The 17,806-nt window shown below is 45.3% G+C and overlaps 1 protein-coding gene across 5 annotated transcripts in view; it reads left to right on the top strand.

Moving 5' to 3' along the window:
• The window catches only part of DNAJC8 (DnaJ heat shock protein family (Hsp40) member C8), a 325,593-nt gene that overhangs the window by 79,169 nt on the left and 228,618 nt on the right, over positions 1 to 17,806 (top strand). For all 5 annotated transcript variants that reach the window (XM_077295590.1, XM_077295591.1, XM_077295589.1 and 2 more), the window contains one exon: positions 16,006 to 16,062. In XM_077295590.1, coding sequence (XP_077151705.1) covers positions 16,006 to 16,062 — 57 coding nt within the window. The remainder of the gene's footprint in view (positions 1 to 16,005; positions 16,063 to 17,806) is intronic.

Genomic DNA, 17,806 nt, shown 5'->3' with positions numbered 1-17,806 from the left:
CCAGTCCTGCGGAACAGACCCCGTCGCTATAGAGTCCCTAAAAATAAGAAATAATGGTTTATCTATTACATTACTTAGTTCTCTTAGTACTCGTGGGTGTATGCCATCCGGACCCGGAGATTTATCTATTTTAATCTTATTTAGCCAGTTTCGCACCTCTCCTTGGGTTAGATTGGTGACCCTTAATATAGGGTTTTCATTGTTTCTTGGGATTTCACCTAGCATTTCATTTTCCATCGTGAATACCGTGGAGAAGAAGGTGTTTAATATGTTAGCCTTTTCCTCGTCATCTACAACCATTCTTTCCTCACTATTTTTTAAGGGGCCTACATTTTCAGTTTTTATTCTTTTACTATTGATATAGTTGAAGAACAGTTTGGGATTAGTTTTACTCTCCTTAGCAATGTGCTTCTCTGTTTCCTTTTTGGCAGCTTTAATTAGTTTTTTAGATAAAGTATTTTTCTCCCTATAGTTTTTTACAGCTTCAATGGTGCCATCCTGCTTTAGTAGTGCAATTGCTTTCTTTTTACTGTTAATTGCCTGTCTTACTTCTTTGTTTAGCCACATTGGGTTTTTCCTATTTCTATTCCTTTTATTCCCACAAGGTATAAACCGCTTACAGTGCCTATTTAGGATGTTCTTAAACATTTTCCATTTATTATCTGTATTCTTATTTCTGAGGATATTGTCCCAGTCTACCAGATTAAGGGCATCTCTAAGCTGGTCAAACTTTGCCTTCCTAAAGTTCAGTGTTTTTGTGACTCCCTGACAAGTCCCCCTAGTGAAAGACAGGTGAAACTGTACAATATTGTGGTCGCTATTTCCTAGATGCCCGACCACCTGCAGATTTGTTATTCTGTCAGGTCTATTAGATAGAATTAGGTCTAAAAGTGCTGCTCCTCTGGTTGGATTCTGCACCAATTGTGAAAGATAATTTTTCTTGGTTATTAGCAGAAACCTGTTGCCTTTATGGGTTTCACAGGTTTCTGTTTCCCAGTTAATATCCGGGTAGTTAAAGTCCCCCATAACCAGGACCTCATTATGGGTTGCAGCTTCATCTATCTGCTTTAGAAGTAGACTTTCCATGATTTCTGTTATATTTGGGGGTTTGTAACAGACCCCAATGAGAATTTTGTTACCATTTTTCCCTCCATGAATTTCGACCCATATGGACTCGACATCCTCATTCCCTTCGCTAATATCCTCCCTTAAAGTGGACTTTAGACAAGACTTTACATAGAGACAAACCCCTCCTCCTCTCCGATTTTTACGATCCTTTCTAAACAGACTGTAACCCTGTAAGTTAACTGCCCAGTCATAGCTTTCATCTAATCATGTCTCGGTTATTCCCACACAAAGTTACCTGTAGATATTTCTGCTTCAAGTTCTTCCATCTTGTTTGTCAGGCTTCTGGCGTTTGCGAGCATGCAGTTTAGAGGATTTTGTTTTGTTCCAATCTCCTCGCTGTGGATTGTTTTAGAAATGTTCTTACCTCCCTTCTGAGTATGTTTTCCTGGGTCTTCTTTGTTCGAGTCTAATGTTTTTCTTCCCGTCCCCTCTTCTTCTAGTTTAACGCCCTCCTGATGAGTGTAGCGAGTCTTCTGGCGAATGTGTGTTTCCCAGGTTAGTTGAGGTGTAGTCCGTCTCTGGCGAGGAGTCCATCGTACAAGTAATTCACACCGTGGTCCAGGAATCCGAATCCTTGTTGTCTGCACCATCGTCTTAGCCAGTTGTTCGCATCAAGGATCCTGTTCCATCTCCTGGTGCCATGCCCGTCTACTGGAGGGATAGAAGAAAAAACTACCTGTGCATCCAGTTCCTTTACTTTCTTCCCCAACTCTTCAAAGTCCTTGCAGATTGTCGGTAGGTCCTTCCTTGCCGTGTCATTGGGGCCAACATGTATCAGAAGAAATGGGTGGACGTCATTGGAGCTGAAGAGCTTTGGTATCCTATCGGTCACATCCTTGATCATCGCACCTGGAAGGCAGCATACTTCTCTTGCGATAATGTCGGGTCTGCAGATGGCTGCTTCTGTGCCTCTCAGTAGTGAGTCTCCCACCACCACCACTCTTCGTTGCTTCTTGGCTGTACTTTTTGCTGTCACTTGTTGCTGCGTACCCTTTTCTTTTTTGCTTGCTGGTAGTGCTTCATCCTTAGGTGTGCCATCTTCAACCTCTACAAAGATTTGATATCGGTTCTTCAGTTGTGTGGTTGGCGATTTCTCCATGGTCTTCTTGCTTCTTTTGGTCACATGCTTCCACTCATCTGCTTTTGGAGGTTCTCTGACACTTTTTTCACCTTCTGTGACCAGTAGCGATGCTTCTGTTCTGTCTAGGAAGTCTTCATTCTCTTTGATGAGTTTCAAAGTTGCTATTCTTTCTTCCAGACCCCACACCTTTTCTTCTAAAAGGGCCACTAGTCTACACTTCTGACAGGTGAAATTGGATTCTTCTTCTGGTCGATCTGCGAACATGTAGCACATGCTGCAGCTCACCATGTAGGTTGTCACATCTGCCATGTTGCTCCTAGATCCTGCTGACTAGCTGTGTGTTTTCCTTCTTGTGTAATCTACTCAGCCAAGCTTTCTTGCAATAATGTCCTACAGGCAAAAATTTGCGCGCCGTAAGGCGCGCGGTTTGGTGATGCTTTCCAAGCAGCTGGTCCCGGCTGTACCCAACGATCTTCTTGCTGAGGGAGACTCTTCGCTATTCAGCCCCCTGAAACTTTTCAATCTTTTCCCACATATCATGCTTCAAACAAAGATACCAAATGTAAATTTTTGGTGAGGAATCAACAACAAGTGGAACACAATTGTGAAGTTGAACAAAATTTATTGGTTATTTAAAATTTTTGTGGAAATTCAAAAACTCAAAAGTGGGGCGTGCAATATTATTCGGCCCCTTTAACTTAATACTTTGTTGCGCCACTTTTTGCTGCGATTACAGCTGCAAGTCGCTTGGGGTATGTCTATCAGTTTTGTACATTGAGAGACTGAAATTCTTGCCCATTCTTCATTGGCAAACCGCTCGAGCTCAGTGAGGTTTGATGGAGATCGTTTGTGAACAGCAGTTTTCAGCTCTTTCCACAGATTCTCGATTGGATTGAGGTCTGGACTTTGACTTGGCCATTCTAACACCTGGATATGTTTATTTATGAACCATTCCTTTGCAGATTTTGCTTTATGTTTGGGATCATTGTCTTGTTGGAAGCCAAATCTTCGTCCCAGTCTCAGATCTTTTGTAGACCCCAACAGGTTTTCTTCAACAATGGTCCTGTATTTGGCTCCATCCACCTTCCCATCAATTTTAACCATCTTCTCTGTGTCATGTCGGACGCTGTTCATACCAGGGCGTTCGACAGAAAGCGGTAATTCCGCTTTTGTCCACTATGTGCTCAGTGGCGTCGGCTAGATTTTATCTAGCTGGTCCGGGGTTAATTTAGCTGGTGCTCGGATTGGAAGCTGGGCCACGCCCACTGCTTTTAAATAGTTCTTCTGAACATTGGGCGTCGCCGATTATAGCTTCTGTCTAGTGCTTGGTTATCTCGGTCTGGAGTGGTGAGCTAGGAGTTGGAGTATCGTATCTGGTGGTGTATTTCCCTTTGTCTTATTTACTCCTTCCTATATTTGTATTTATTTTGCCCTCTGCATTTATAGTGTATTCCTGAGTGACTGCGGCGTGGTGTATATTTTCCGTTATCCTTGTCTGTGCTAACTGTGGGTATTGGTGTATTATCTCTTCACTGGGTGGAGGGTGGTTGGTTTCAGCCTAGGGTTGAAACAGGAGACAGGGAGAGGGTGGAGGCCTAGACATGCACACCATCAGTGTAAACTCTAGGTAGAGGGTCAGTCAGGATTTCCCTAGTCTGAGGGAAATTGCAGGGGCCCGGGTTATTAGCTCTTGCCCACCTAGGCTTCCCGTGACATTATAATCGGCCTTAAAAAAAAAAAAAAAGTTTTCCTTTTTTTTGTTTTTTGTCATGGATCCCATGACTTCCATAACCCGCCAGTTGCAGGCGCTGTCCCTACAGGTCACTGAGTTGAGGGGGCAGTGCAGCAACAGGGACTAGCAGTATCTAATGTGCAAGCTGGAGCGACAGCAAGAGTTGCTGAGCCTAAGTTTCCTTTGCCTGAAAAATTTTCTGGGGAACGCAGTAAATTTGTTTCTTTTCGTGAAGCTTGCAAACTATATTTCCGTATGCGCCCGATCTCCTCGGGTAATGAGGCTCAGCGTGTGGGCCTCGTGTTGTCATTGTTAAGCGGGGATCCCCAAGCATGGGCGTTTTCATTGCCATCTGATTCTGCTGCATTTGACTCTGTGGAGAGTTTTTTTTCCTTTCTTGGAAACATTTACGATGAGCCTGACAGAATGGCTCTAGCAGAATCTAAGATACGCTCTATTCGCCAGGGGGAGTGAGTTGCAGAGGTTTACTGTTCTGAATTTCGTCGCTGGGCGGTCGACACACAGTGGAATGATCCAGCGCTGCGGAGTCAGTTTATTCATGGGGTTTCAGGAAGGGTTAAAAAAGCCCTTCTGATGTACGAGACTCCTGCTTCTCTAGATTCCGCTATGAGTCTGGTTGTCCGCATTGATCGCCATTTGCGTCAGGGGAAGCATGAGCATGAGCCTATGGGAGAGGGTTTAGGTTCACGTGAGGTTGCTGCAGGTGAGCCAACGGAGCCTATGCAAATCGCAGGGGTGTCACATGTGAAGCATCGAGCCCCTGCGCTCAGGAAGCAGGGAGCCTGTTTTTACTGCGGTAAAACTGGTCATTTTGTTAACATCTGTCCCCTGCTGTCTAAGAAAAACGCAACGGCGGAAAACTTTTAAGCTCAGAGGGTGTGGAGGAGGCCAATCTGAGCTTATGTATATCCTCCATGGTGGTTTCTCAATGCATGCTCCCTGCTAAGGCTATTATCGCCGGCAGTGAGCTGCCAATTACTGTTTTTGTGGATAGTGGTTATGCCACAAATCTCATTGATGAGGAGTTTGCGCGCACAGCAGGTTTTAGGATTGAAAAACTGCCTCATCCTATCCGCGTGGTCACCATCAATGCTGCTCCTCTCTCACGGGGAGATTACTGAGTTTGTGGCTGAGGTGAAACTCCACATTGGGGTTCTACATTCCGAGCAGGTTACATGTAAGGTGCTCAGGAATCTTCCTCCTCAGGTGGTTTTGGGTTTTCCATGGTTGTCTATGCACAACCCGGTAATTGACTGGAAAACTCAGGACATAATTGAGTGGAGCGAGTTCTGCCAGGAGAATTGCCTGGCCACATGTGTGTCTGCTGTGACTTCAAGCGTTCCGGAGTCACTTCTGTATTTTGTGGATGTGTTCTCTGAGAAGGGTTGTTCAGAGTTGCCACCACATCGTCCCTATGACTGTACTATCACGTTTAAACCAGGGGCCAAATTGCCTAAAGCAAGGATGTTTAACATCTCCGGTCCGGAGAGACAAGCGTTAAAAGATTACATTGCTGAAAGTTTGAGCAAAGGGCACATTAGGCCTTCATCCTTGCCTGTGGCAGCAGGGTTCTTCTTCGTGAAGAAGAAAGATGGCGGATTACGTCCGTGTCTGGATTTCAGGGAGTTGAACCAGATTACGGTTCGTGATCCATACCCTATGCCATTGGTACCGGATTTGTTCAATCAGGTGGCAGGTGCTAAATGGTTTACCAAGCTTGACCTCAGGGGGGCGTACAACCTCATAAGAGTCCGTCAAGGTGATGAGTGGAAGACGGCTTTTAATACCCCTGAGGGTCATTTTGAAAATTTGGTGATGCCATTTGGGTTGACTAATGCACCTGCAGTGTTCCAACATTTCATTAATGATGTGTTCTCGCATGTTTTGGGGAAATTCATTATCGTGTACCTAGATGACATTCTCATATATTCTTGCGACCGTGATACTCATTTAGATCATGTCAGGCAGGTGTTACAGCTTCTCAGAGAGAATAAGCTGTATGCTAAACTTGAGAAATGTGTATTTTCTGTTCAAGTGTTGCCTTTCTTGGGTTATATTGTCTGCTTCTGGTTTTAAAATGGACGCCGCTAAGGTGCAAGCGGTGCAGCATTGGGAACGGCCTGATAACCTGAAAGCACTTCAGCGGTTCCTTGGGTTTTCTAACTACTGTAGGAAATTTTTTAAGGATTTTTCTATCATTGCTAAACCGCTAACTGACATGACTAAAAAGGGTACCAATTTCTCCGTTTGGCCTGAGGCTGCTGTGCGCGCATTTGAATTTCTTAAAAACAGTTTTGTTTCGGCTCCCATTCTGGTGCAGCCACATGTATCAAAACCTTTTGTTGTGGAAGTCGATGCGTGTGAGGTTGGTGTGGGGGCGGTACTATCACAAGGCTCATCTTTGAGTGATTTGCGTCCATGTGCCTATTTTTCCAAGAAACTGTCGCCCGCCGAACGTAACTACGATATCGGCAACAGGGAGTTGTTGGCAATCAAGTTGGCCTTTGAGGAATGGCGACACTTCTTGGAGGGGTCGGTTCATCAGGTTACTGTTATTACCGACCATGAGAATTTGCTTTATTTGGAGTCTGCCAAGTGTCTGTCTCCCAGGCAGGCTCGCTGGGCATTGTTTTTCACGCGGTTCAACTTTGTTGTCACTTACAGACCGGGGTCTAAAAACACTAAGGCGGATGCTCTGTCCAGGTGTTTTCTGGGGGGAGAACCTCGGGAGGATCCAGTACCCATCCTCCAAAAGGGTGTTGTGGTTTCGGCTCTCACTACCGAGGTTGAGGCTGAGATTGCCGAGGCTCAGGAGGAGGTACCATCTGAGCTTCCCATCTACAAATCTTTTGTACCACTTCATCTACGCTTAAAGGTTTTGGCGGAGCATCATGATGCTGTCCTGGCTGGCCACCCAGGGGTTAGAGGTACCTTGGAGTTGGTGTCACGTCAGTTTTGGTGGCCCAAGATCCGACAGGACGTGGTCTCATACATGTCAGCTTGTACCACGTGCGCTAGGGCTAAGACGCCCCGCTCCCGTCCTGTTGGCACACTACTTCCTCTTGAGGTACCTAGTAAGCCATGGACAGAAATCTCCATGGATTTCATCACTGATTTGCCCTCCTCAGCTGGGAACACGGTCATCTTGGTGATTGTTGATCGGTTTTCAAAAATGTCGCACTTTGTGTCTTTGCCTTCGTTGCCGAACGCTAAGACTCTGGCTCAGGTATTTGTGCTGGAGGTGGTCAGACTTCATGGGGTTCCGTCTGACATCGTGTCTGATAGGGGTACTCAGTTTGTGACAACATTTTGGAAAGCATTTTGCTCACGGCTGGGGATCAAGTTGTCTCATTCTTCGGCGTTTCATCCTCAGTCAAATGGTCAGACTGAGCGTATGAACCAAAATTTGGAACAGTACTTACACTGCTTTGTCTCTGATAACCAGGAGGAGTGGTCTACGTTCCTTCCTTTGGCTGAGTTTGCCATCAATAATCACCGCCAGGAGTCGTCTGGGGAGTCCCCTTTTTTGTGTTAACGGGCTACATCCTCAATTTTGTACTTTGAGTCAGAGGGGCTCTTCCGGCGTTCTGGAGGAAGACCAGTTAGGAGCACAATTGTCATCAGTCTGGAGGAGAGTTAAACAGCGCCTGTTGAGTGTGGGTGCTAGGTACAAACGTGTGGCTGACAGTAGGCGTGTGCCAGGTCCGGACCTGAGTGTGGATAACTGGGTGTGGTTATCCACAAAAAACATAAGACTCAAGATACCATCCCTTAAATTGGGTCCACGGTTTATTGGTCCATTTAGGGTCGCCGCCGTCATTAACCCTGTAGCGTACCGATTGGAGCTTCCTACGGTGTATAAGATACACAACATGTTCCACAGATCGTTGCTAAAAAAGACGGTGGGTCTTGTGGATGCGACACCTATGCCTTCTCCAGTCTTGGTGGATGGTAATTTGGAATTTGAAGTCTCCAAGGTGGTTGACTCTCGTGTAGTGCGCCGCACTTTACAGTACTTGGTACACTGGCGTGGTTATGGGCCTGAGGAAAGGTCCTGGGTACCAGCCTCGGACGTTCATGCGGACCGGCTGGTCAGTATGTTTCACCGCCGTCATCCGGACAAGCCGGTTCCTATAAGTCGTGAGGGCCCTGGGGTCCCTCGTAGAAGGCGGGGTACTGTCATGTCGGACGCTGTTCATACCAGGGCGTTCGACAGACAGCGGTAATTTCGCTTTTGTCCACTATGTGCTCAGTGGCGTCGGCTAGATTTTATCTAGCTGGTCCGGGGTTAATTTAGCTGGTGATCGGATTGGAAGCTGGGTCACGCCGACTGCCTTTAAATAGTTCTTCTGAACATTGGGCGTCGCCGATTATAGCTTCTGTCTAGTGCTTGGTTATCTCGGTCTGGAGTGGTGAGCTAGGAGTTGGAGTATCGTATCTGGTGGTGTATTTCCCTTTGTCTTATTTACTCCTTCCTATATTTGTATTTATTTTGCCCTCTGCATTTATAGTGTATTCCTGAGTGACCGCGGCGTGGTGTATATTTTCCGTTATCCTTGTCTGTGCTAACTGTGGGTATTGGTGTATTATCTCTTCACTGGGTGGAGGGTGGTTGGTTTCAGCCTAGGGTTGAAACAGGAGACAGGGAGAGGGTGGAGGCCTAGACATGCACACCATCAGTGTAAACTCTAGGTAGAGGGTCAGTCAGGATTTCCCTAGTCTGAGGGAAATTGCAGGGGCCCAGGTTATTAGCTCTTGCCCACCTAGGCTTCCCGTGACACCCTGTCCCTGCTGAAGAAAAGCAGGCCCAAACCATGATGCTGCCACCACCATGTTTGACAGTGGAAATGGTGTGTTCAGGGTGATGAGCTGTGTTGCCTTTACGCCAAACATATCATTTGGCATTGTTGCCAAAAAGTTTGATTTTGGTTTCATCTGACCAGAGCACCTTCTTCCACATGCTTGTTGTGTCTCCCAGGTGGCTTGTTGCAAACTTTAAACAACACTTTTTTGGATATTTTTGAGAAATGGCTTTCTTCTTGCCACTCTTCCATAAAGGCCATATTTGTGCAGTGTACGTCTGATTGTTGTCCTACGGACAGACTGTCCCACCTTAGTTGTAGATCTCTGCAGTTCATCCAGAGTGATCATGGGCCTCTTGGCTGCATCTCTGATCAGTCTCCTCCTTGTTTGAGATGAAAGTTTAGAGGGACGGCTGGGTCTTGGTAGATTTGCAGTGGTATGATACTCCTTCCATTTCAGTATGATCACTTGCACAGTGCTCTTTGGGATGTTTAAAGTTTTGGAAATCATTTTGTATCCAAATCTGGATTTAAACTTGTCCACAACAGCATCATGGACCTGCCTGTTGTGTTCCTTGGTCTTCATGATGCTCTCTGCTTCAAACAGAACCCTGAGACTATCACAGACAGGTGCATTTATACGGAGACTTGATTACACACAGGTGGAGTATATTTATCATAGTTAGGCATTTAGGACAACATTGGATCATTCAGAGATCCACAATGAACTTCTGGAGTGAGTTTGCTGCTCTGAAAGTAAAGGTGCCAAATAATATTGCACGACCCACTTTTCAGTTTTTGAATTTCCACAAAAATTTAAAATAACCAATAAATTTGTTCAACTTCACAACTGTGTTCCACTTGTTGATTCTTCACCAAAATTTTACACTTGGTATCTTTATGTTTGAATATGTGGGAAAAGGTTGAAAAGTTCCAGGGAGCCAAATACTTTCGCAAGGCACTGTGACAATTGGTTTTGTTGTTCAGACCAGCCAAAGTGTAAGAATCGGGTGTTCATGTAAAGCTGCATGAACCGGTTATCAGCCTAAGTATGTAACGGTGCAGACACAGAGGGCTATTAAATGCATAAAGCATGTGAGAACATGATACGAGGAACCTGGTTGTGGTAAAAATTTTGAATGGGCAACACAGGGATAGTTAGTTTAATGTGTTAAGGCGGTAGGCCAGTCTGAACAAATGCATATTTAGGGCACGCTTAAAACTGTGGGGATTGGGGATTAATTGTATTAACCTGGGTAGTGCATTCCAAAGAATTGGCGCAGCATGTGAAAAGTCGTGGAGACAGGAGTGTGAGGTTCTGATTATTGAGATCTTAACCTCAGGTCATTAGCAAAACGGAGAGCACGGGTAGGGTGGTAGACTGAGACCAGGGAGGAGATGTAGAGTGGTGCTGAGCCATGAAGTGCTTTGTGGATGAGGGTAATAGTTTTGTACTGAATTCTGGAGTGGATGGGTAACAAGTGTAATGACTGGCACAAGGTAGAGGCATCGGTATAACAATTGGTGAGGAATATGATCCTGGCTGCAGCATTCAGGACAGATTGGAGAGGGAAGAGTTTGGTAAGAGGGAGGCCGATTAGTAGAGAGTTACAATAGTCCAGACGAGAATGAATAAGGGAAACTGAGTTTTTGCACAGTCGAAAGTAAGAAAGGGCGAATTCTAGATATATTTTTCAGGTGCAGATAACAAGAGTGAGCCAGTGATTGGATGTGGGGGTGATTGAAAGCTCGGAATCAAGTATGACCCCAAAACAGCGGGCATGTTGCTTGGGAGTAATGGTGGAACCACACACGGAGATGGCAATGTCAGGTGTCATGATAATGTATAAAATGGAGTAGGATTTTTCATTTTCCCATTATCACACACGCTGTGGGCTCTTCCTTCCTCTTCCCACTTCCTTCGCTTGCCTAGGCACAATTCCTGTGTAACTGAAACCCAGCAGGGAGCCTTGAAACTCCTCTCTGTTCCTTTCCCCTCTCCTGTCGGAGTGTTAATTATCCCCGAGCTGGCTTTGTACAAAAGAAACATGTGCTTTCCTTTGTAGATATGGGCGATTGAACAAAGGGCGTATCTCTGGCTCAATCAATGATAGAGAAATGATGGACACATATTCGGAATGTGATTTAATATAGCTTCACAACGGGGCCTCTTGCTGGAGTCTGGCAACAAGAGAACCAGAGAAATGGATTTCTCCCAAACATAGTGGATTAGCTAGACCGACTTTAGATTCATTAGAAAGCTAATTTTAATATAAGATGAATGGTGGGTGTGCCGTTACTCTGCTAGATTCTGAAGCCAATTTCTGAGAATTATAGGTATCGCTAACAAATCTGTAACTCTTGAGGAAAGGGGAGGGTGGAGGGTAACTGAACCCCCTTTAGTGATGTCACAAGCCTGCAAGTATAAGTCACTGCACTCAGCCCGGCCTTCATTCTTGCCTGGGTCCTCACTGCAGCAGGACTCCCTGATGAACTGGGATATATGGCTCCGCCTACCAGCATGGTTAGCTGAAATGATCTAAGCAAATGTGAGTTTTATCTTCCTTTTAATTCCTGGTTTGTTTTTTTTATAATCGCTGTACATACTTTAAATTGTCTCATATTGTAAAATCTTTGTATAACTTTTGTAAAACACTGCCTAATCTTTTTGGAGTAAAAGTTATAATATTTACTAGCTTCGTTTACCTTGCTCTAAACGTACCTGAAGTCCTCTGAAGTTAATTACGCTACTAAATTGGGTTGGCTCAAACCCCTCTCTGGGAGAAATCTGAGCTGGTGGCAGCGAAGTGTGTTCTGGGCTAGGTGGGTACCGCGGGCAGCGACAGAATGGGGTTTTATAAGCTATTGTCTGGCTGCGACCTGAGCATTTATAATTCCCTCTCTGCAGCGTGCCTGCTAGCCATTCCACAGTGAAGCGGCTCATCCAGCGACTAATTATCCCAGGCGTAGTTCCCTGACTGACCTGAGAGTAAGGGGGTGCCGAAGAATTGCAAGTTCCGAAGCGGTGCTGGAAAGCGGGATATACATAAATCCCTGCAGTTCGTGACATATTGTTGCAGCAGTGGGATAACTAAAATAAGCCCCTGCGGTAAATTGATAGGTCAGTAGCCTTGTTTGTGTTTTCATCACATTGTAGCAGTGGCGGGATAACTAAAATAAGCCCCCTGCACATCTGATAGCCGTGTGCTGGTCAAAGGTCACCCCCGATCCGTGACATCAGGCATAGGCACAGTAGAAAGAGAAAACACAAGGAGTTCAGTTTTTTACAGGTTCAGTTTCAGATAGAGGGAGGACATAATGTTAGAGACTGGTAAGACAGTCACTAGTATTACCCAAATCGACTCATTGTCAAATAGGGGCTGTATACAAAGAGAAGAGGAGGGGGCCTAGAACCGATCTTTGTGGAACCCCAACAGTAAGGGGTAGGTGAGATGAGGAAGAACCAGGAAAAGATACAGTGAAGGAGCGGTCAGAGAGATAGGAGGAGAACCAGGAGAGAAAGGTGTCCTTGAGGCTGATGGAGTGTAGCATAGTGAGGAGGAGCTGATGATCCACAGTGTCGAATGCTGCAGGGAGTAGTGACCATTAGGCTGCGTGTCCACGCTCAGGATGGCCGGCGGTATCGCCGCAGCGGCGAAGCCGCTCGGCGCTAAGCCCCGCCCCCTTTCTGGGACGCGATCATGCCGGATGTGTACTGTACACATCCGGGATCATCGCACCCCTCGCCATAGGGCCCTGTGATATTACCTGCGGCGACGCAGCGTCGCTGCAGGTAGCACGGACATGCTGCGATCTGAAAAGACGCGCAGCATGTCCGGAATCGCAGGCCCGCCGCGTGCGGGTTTCCACGCATAGTGGACACGGGATTTCACAAAATCCCCTCCACTATGCTGGAACATCTGGACGCTGCGTGTTTGACGCTGCAGCGTCAATCACGCAGCGTTTACTTACCGTGGACACTCACCCTTAGATTTAGCTGTTAGTAGATCATTAGAGACTTTCACCCCTTCATGACCCAGCCTATTTTGACTTTAATGACCTGGCCATTTTTTGCAATTCTGACCAGTGTCCCTTTATGTTGTAATAACTCAGAAACGCTTCAACGGATACTAGCGATTCTGAGATTGTTTTTTCCGGCAGGGCTCGGAAGGGAAGGAGCGCCATTTTACTTTTTGAATGAAAAATTGGCTCCCATCTTTATCGGACACCATGTAGCGTTTGGAGAGCCCCTGTGTGCCTAAAGATTGGAGCTCCCCCCACAAGTGACCCCATTTTGGAAACTAGACCCCCCAAGGAACTTATCTAGATGCATAGTGAGCACTTTAAATCCCCATGTGCTTCACAAGTTGATCCGTAAAAATTAAAAAGTACTTTTTTTTTTAACAAAAATTTTCTTTTAGCCTCAGCCTCAATTTTTTCATTTACACATGGGCAACAGGATAAAATGGATCCTAAAATTTGTTGGGCAATTTCTCCTGAGTACACCTATACCTCATGTGGGGGTAAACCTATGTTTGGGCGCACGGCAAGGCTCAAAAGGGAAGGAGAGCCATTTGACTTGAAAATTAGCGCCAATCGTTAGCGGACACCATGTCACGTTTGGAGAGCCCCAGTGTGCTTAAACATTGGAGCTCCCCCACAAGTGACCCTGTCACGGATTCCTTACTCTGTGTTGTCACTAATTCGTCACATATCCACTCTCAGCACGTGACTTGGGGTTGTGCCTGCAAGAGTTAATCTATTTCCCCACTCTCAGTCCAGCATTCAACCTCTGTCCTATGCTGTAATGGGAGCATAAATCACACACCGACCCAGGCCACATACCCGCTCATGCACGCTGCCACCACTCATCGAACGCACGGGCGATGAGTCCCGGAAATTAATACTAATAATGTCTACCACTCATAAGGCTCACACACCTTAGGCTATGGATTCTTTTACAACATTCAAGGTTTAACTTGTTAAAGTTTTATACTTTAATACAAAAAAGGTTCAGTGCTTACAGTAAGAAAAAGGTATAAAAATGTGATAATAAAAAGACATACAACTTATGCAAAACAGTATGAAATAAACAGGAGAAAACTTACAGAAATCAACTAACTGGTAGTTTGCTTTCTGCTCCCTGAGGGGGGTGAATGGAGTTGGTGGAACACATGAGCATCTCAGGCTGCCCTCACATGTGAACATGATTCTCTGTATACAGCCCTAATTTATAGCTTTGGTCTGGAGGTCAGGTTTCTAGACCAGCCCCTCAGGTTAATATCATAATTGCTTGTTTTTGATTGGACCACGGCCGCGCCCCCAATGAATATATTTTCTCTTGAGATCCTTTGGGTAAAAGTTCTCACAGAGATACTATCAGACCTTAATTGACATCTCTCTTCCAAGAGTTAGTAGATGTCAAATGTTACCTTTCTTCTTGGCTTCCAGCAGGACCCCCTGGTGAGATTGGACACAGAAGTCTACTTGTCTCAGGAAAATACATATTAACACCTGGGTGAGAACCTGCAGCTTTCAAGACAGATGTTACATTATTGCCAGTGACACAGTAAATCTATACATAGTCCACTGCGCGCGCGCACACACACACACACACACACACACACACACGCGCGCGCGCGCGCGCACACACACACACACACACACACACACACACACACACTGTATTTTCCGCACCATGGACACAGCAGATTTGGCTTTCCATAGGTTTACATGGTACTGTACAACGCATGGAAAACTGCTGCGAATCAGCAGCGGCCAATCCGCTGCGGATCTGCAGCCAAATCTGCACCGTGTGCACATACCCTAATTCCAACCCTAACCCTAATTCCAACCCTAATTCTAACCCTAACCGTAATTCTAACCCTAGTGGAAAAATAAAAATAAATATATTTTCTTTATTTTATGTTCCCTACCTGTGGGGGTGATAGGGGGGGTTTATTTACTATTTTTTTATGTTGATCACTGTGATAGAAGCTATCACAGTGATCAAAATGTACCTCGGGAATGAATGAATCTGCCGGACGGCCGATTGGGCAGGTGCACTATGCATGCGCTCGCCATTTTGGAAGATGGAGGCGTCCATCGCTAAAGACTGCCGGCACCGGGAGGGACGGGGTGGGATCGGACAGCAGGGTGGCGGAGGACAGGATGGGGGGGGCGGAGAACAGGACGAAGGGGAGAGGAGGGCTGACGGCGGGGGCAGATTGCCACTGTCAGTCGGTGGCGGGGGTGGATCGGGGTCTCCAGCCATGGCCGATGATTTTGCAGCATCGGCCATGGCTGGATTGTAATATTTTACTGGTTTCATTGGTGAAATATTACAAATTGCTCTGATTGGCTGTTTCACTTTCAACAGCCAATCAGAGCGATCGTAGCAAAGCCACCTACCCTGGTCTGAAGTACCACTCCCCCTGTCCCTGCAGGTCGGGTGAAATTTGAGTTAACCCTTTCACCCGATCTGCAGGAACGCGATCATTCTGTGACGCAACATATGCATCACAGGTCAGATTGGCACCGACTTTTGACGCATACGCTGTCACAGGTCGGGAAGGGGTTAATGAGGGCTGTTTCAGTAGAGTGTAAAGAGCGGAAAACAGATTGTAGAGGGTCTAGAAGAGAGTTATCTGAGAGATAGCGGATAAGACAGGAGTGGACCACGCGTTCCAGGAGTTTAGAGATGAAGGGAAGATTAGAGACAGGTCTATAGTTAGCGGCAAAGTTTTGAACGAGGGATGGTTTTGTAGGTAATGGATGTATGATGGCATGCTTAAATGAGGAGAGAAAGATACCGGAAGAGAGAGAGGTTGAATATTTTTGTTTGGTGAGCGGTGACAGCAGGGAAAAAGGACTGGAGGAGATGTGACAGAATGGCGTTACTGGTGCAAGTGGTCGGGCGAGAAGATGCAAGGAACCTGATTACTTCTTCTGTGACTGGTTCAAAGTCACAGAGTGAGCTAGATGCAGTGGGGGAGGAAGGACAGTGCATGGTATGAGGAGTTTAGGAGAATTAGCATTACCCTGATTATTACCACAAACCACTATTTACACTGCTGACTTCATGCAAGAAACGGGAAACAGTTTATGAAAAAAGAAAAAAACGCTGTCCTGACCTTAGCAGCTTCACACGCATTTTTTATGTTATGTTTTTTGTTAATTTTTATTAGCCTAAATGGATAAATTGCATTACCCCTAAATTTAATAGTGTTCTCATTTTCTAGGTATTACAGATTGATCCAGAAGTGACAGATGATGAAATAAAAAAGAGATTCCGGCAGGTAAGCCGTATATTTGTATCATTGTTTTTTTTTCTTGTTTTTTTTTTTTTTACTAACCACGTGACCTAAATGAACTTGTTTGAAAGGGCTTAACCCCTTACCTACATATGTCTTACTGGTATGTCCAATGTTGTGTCCCTTACTTTTATGTGGACTCGCCAATCTCCGCTCCACCGATGACTGTTAACCTGATTGGTCGATCTGTGACAGCAGCAATTAATGCGCACCAGCAGGGGGTGCTTCATTCTATGCTTCCGTTGACATTCCCATGTCACAATTGTGAGGCACTGATAGTTTGTCATGACAGCCGGGGGTCTGCTGAAGACCCCATGCCCATCATGATGGTACTCCTATGAAAGGCAGCCTGTACCTGTGGTATTGCTATGTCTAGGAGCAGCCACTAACAAATACAGTAAGGAGTGTGTGTGAAAAAATAAGTTTGTCACCCCACTTTCCCCCGTAAAATAAAGAAATACCCCCCCTCGCCCCAAAAGCCACATATTTGGCATAGTTGAATTCATAAGTCCAATCTATTAAAATCTAAAATAAATTAACACAATCAATAAACTGCATAATGAGAAAACAATTCCCACCTTCCAGTAGATCATATGATAAAATGAGTGAAGTCATTCAAAAGTACAACTCATCCCACAAAAAACAAGCCCTCATCTGGCTATGTGGATGGAACAATAAAAAAGTTATGGCTCTTGGGAGAAGGGGAGGAAAAAAAACACAGAAAATCGCCCTGTCTGGAAGGGGTTTGTAACTAGCCATTTTTTTGCCAGTTTGTGCTTCATTTTGCATTACAGAAGACATAATTTTAACATACGATATATATATTTTTTCTGACATGACAAATTAAGAGGACTTTTCATGATTGTTAGCATGTGGAATTGGTCAGACCATGAAATAGTAAATTGTAAAAAAGTCTCGCACTCAACTTAAATCTTATTGATTGATAGATTTATTGGTACTAAGGTAGCACTGGAAACGTTTCAGCTCTTATCGAGCTTTCATCAGTCACGTGCTGTGCCTTATAGTGTGTGTCAATCGTGTCCTTATATAGGATGCAGATCATGCATGATGCAGTGGATGACTGCTTAAAGATGAAGAGGTGGTTTAGTATATTAGGCAAGATGCGTAAGAGCTTATATTGGTTGTATATTAGGCTAGAGGAAGTAGCCTCAAAAATAGCCAGTACTGAAACAGGCACTGGAGCCGCCTGGATGTATGTATTGGCAGGGGCTAGAGGGAAGCCGCCGGTGTGCGCGTGTGGTCCTCTCAGACGCGGTGTCCACCGCTTGTCTAGCTGAAACGTTTCCAGTGCTACCTTAGTACCAATAAATCTATCAATCAATAAGATTTAAGTTGAGTGCGAGACTTTTTTACAATTTACTGCATGGTTTGGGAACCTAGTCTCCGCACCAGAGTATATCGGTGCACACGGTGTTTATTTATAGATCATGAAATAGTGACTGCAAAGCTCAAAAATGTAGATTCTATTTTTTAATATCTCCTCTCCGATGCAGAGATATTGTCTTACAAAGTTTAGATTCTAATTTGTGCTATAATCGAGGGGACGTTAACAGAGATTGTTCACAGGGTGGGTCATAAGCAAGAGGTGTCATGCAGGGGAAAGAACATCATGGCCCAAGAGGTCAGAACAGGCTTTCTGCTGTGAGACCTGTAATGACAGAGTCCTCCCCTCTTTCCATATGTCGCTGTTGGCATCTACAAGCAATCC

This window comes from Ranitomeya variabilis, chromosome 3 (genome assembly GCF_051348905.1).
Source record: "Ranitomeya variabilis isolate aRanVar5 chromosome 3, aRanVar5.hap1, whole genome shotgun sequence".
NCBI lineage: Eukaryota > Metazoa > Chordata > Amphibia > Anura > Dendrobatidae > Ranitomeya > Ranitomeya variabilis.
The sequence above is the reverse complement of the archived record's forward strand: the minus strand, read 5'-3'. Positions and strand labels throughout refer to the sequence as shown.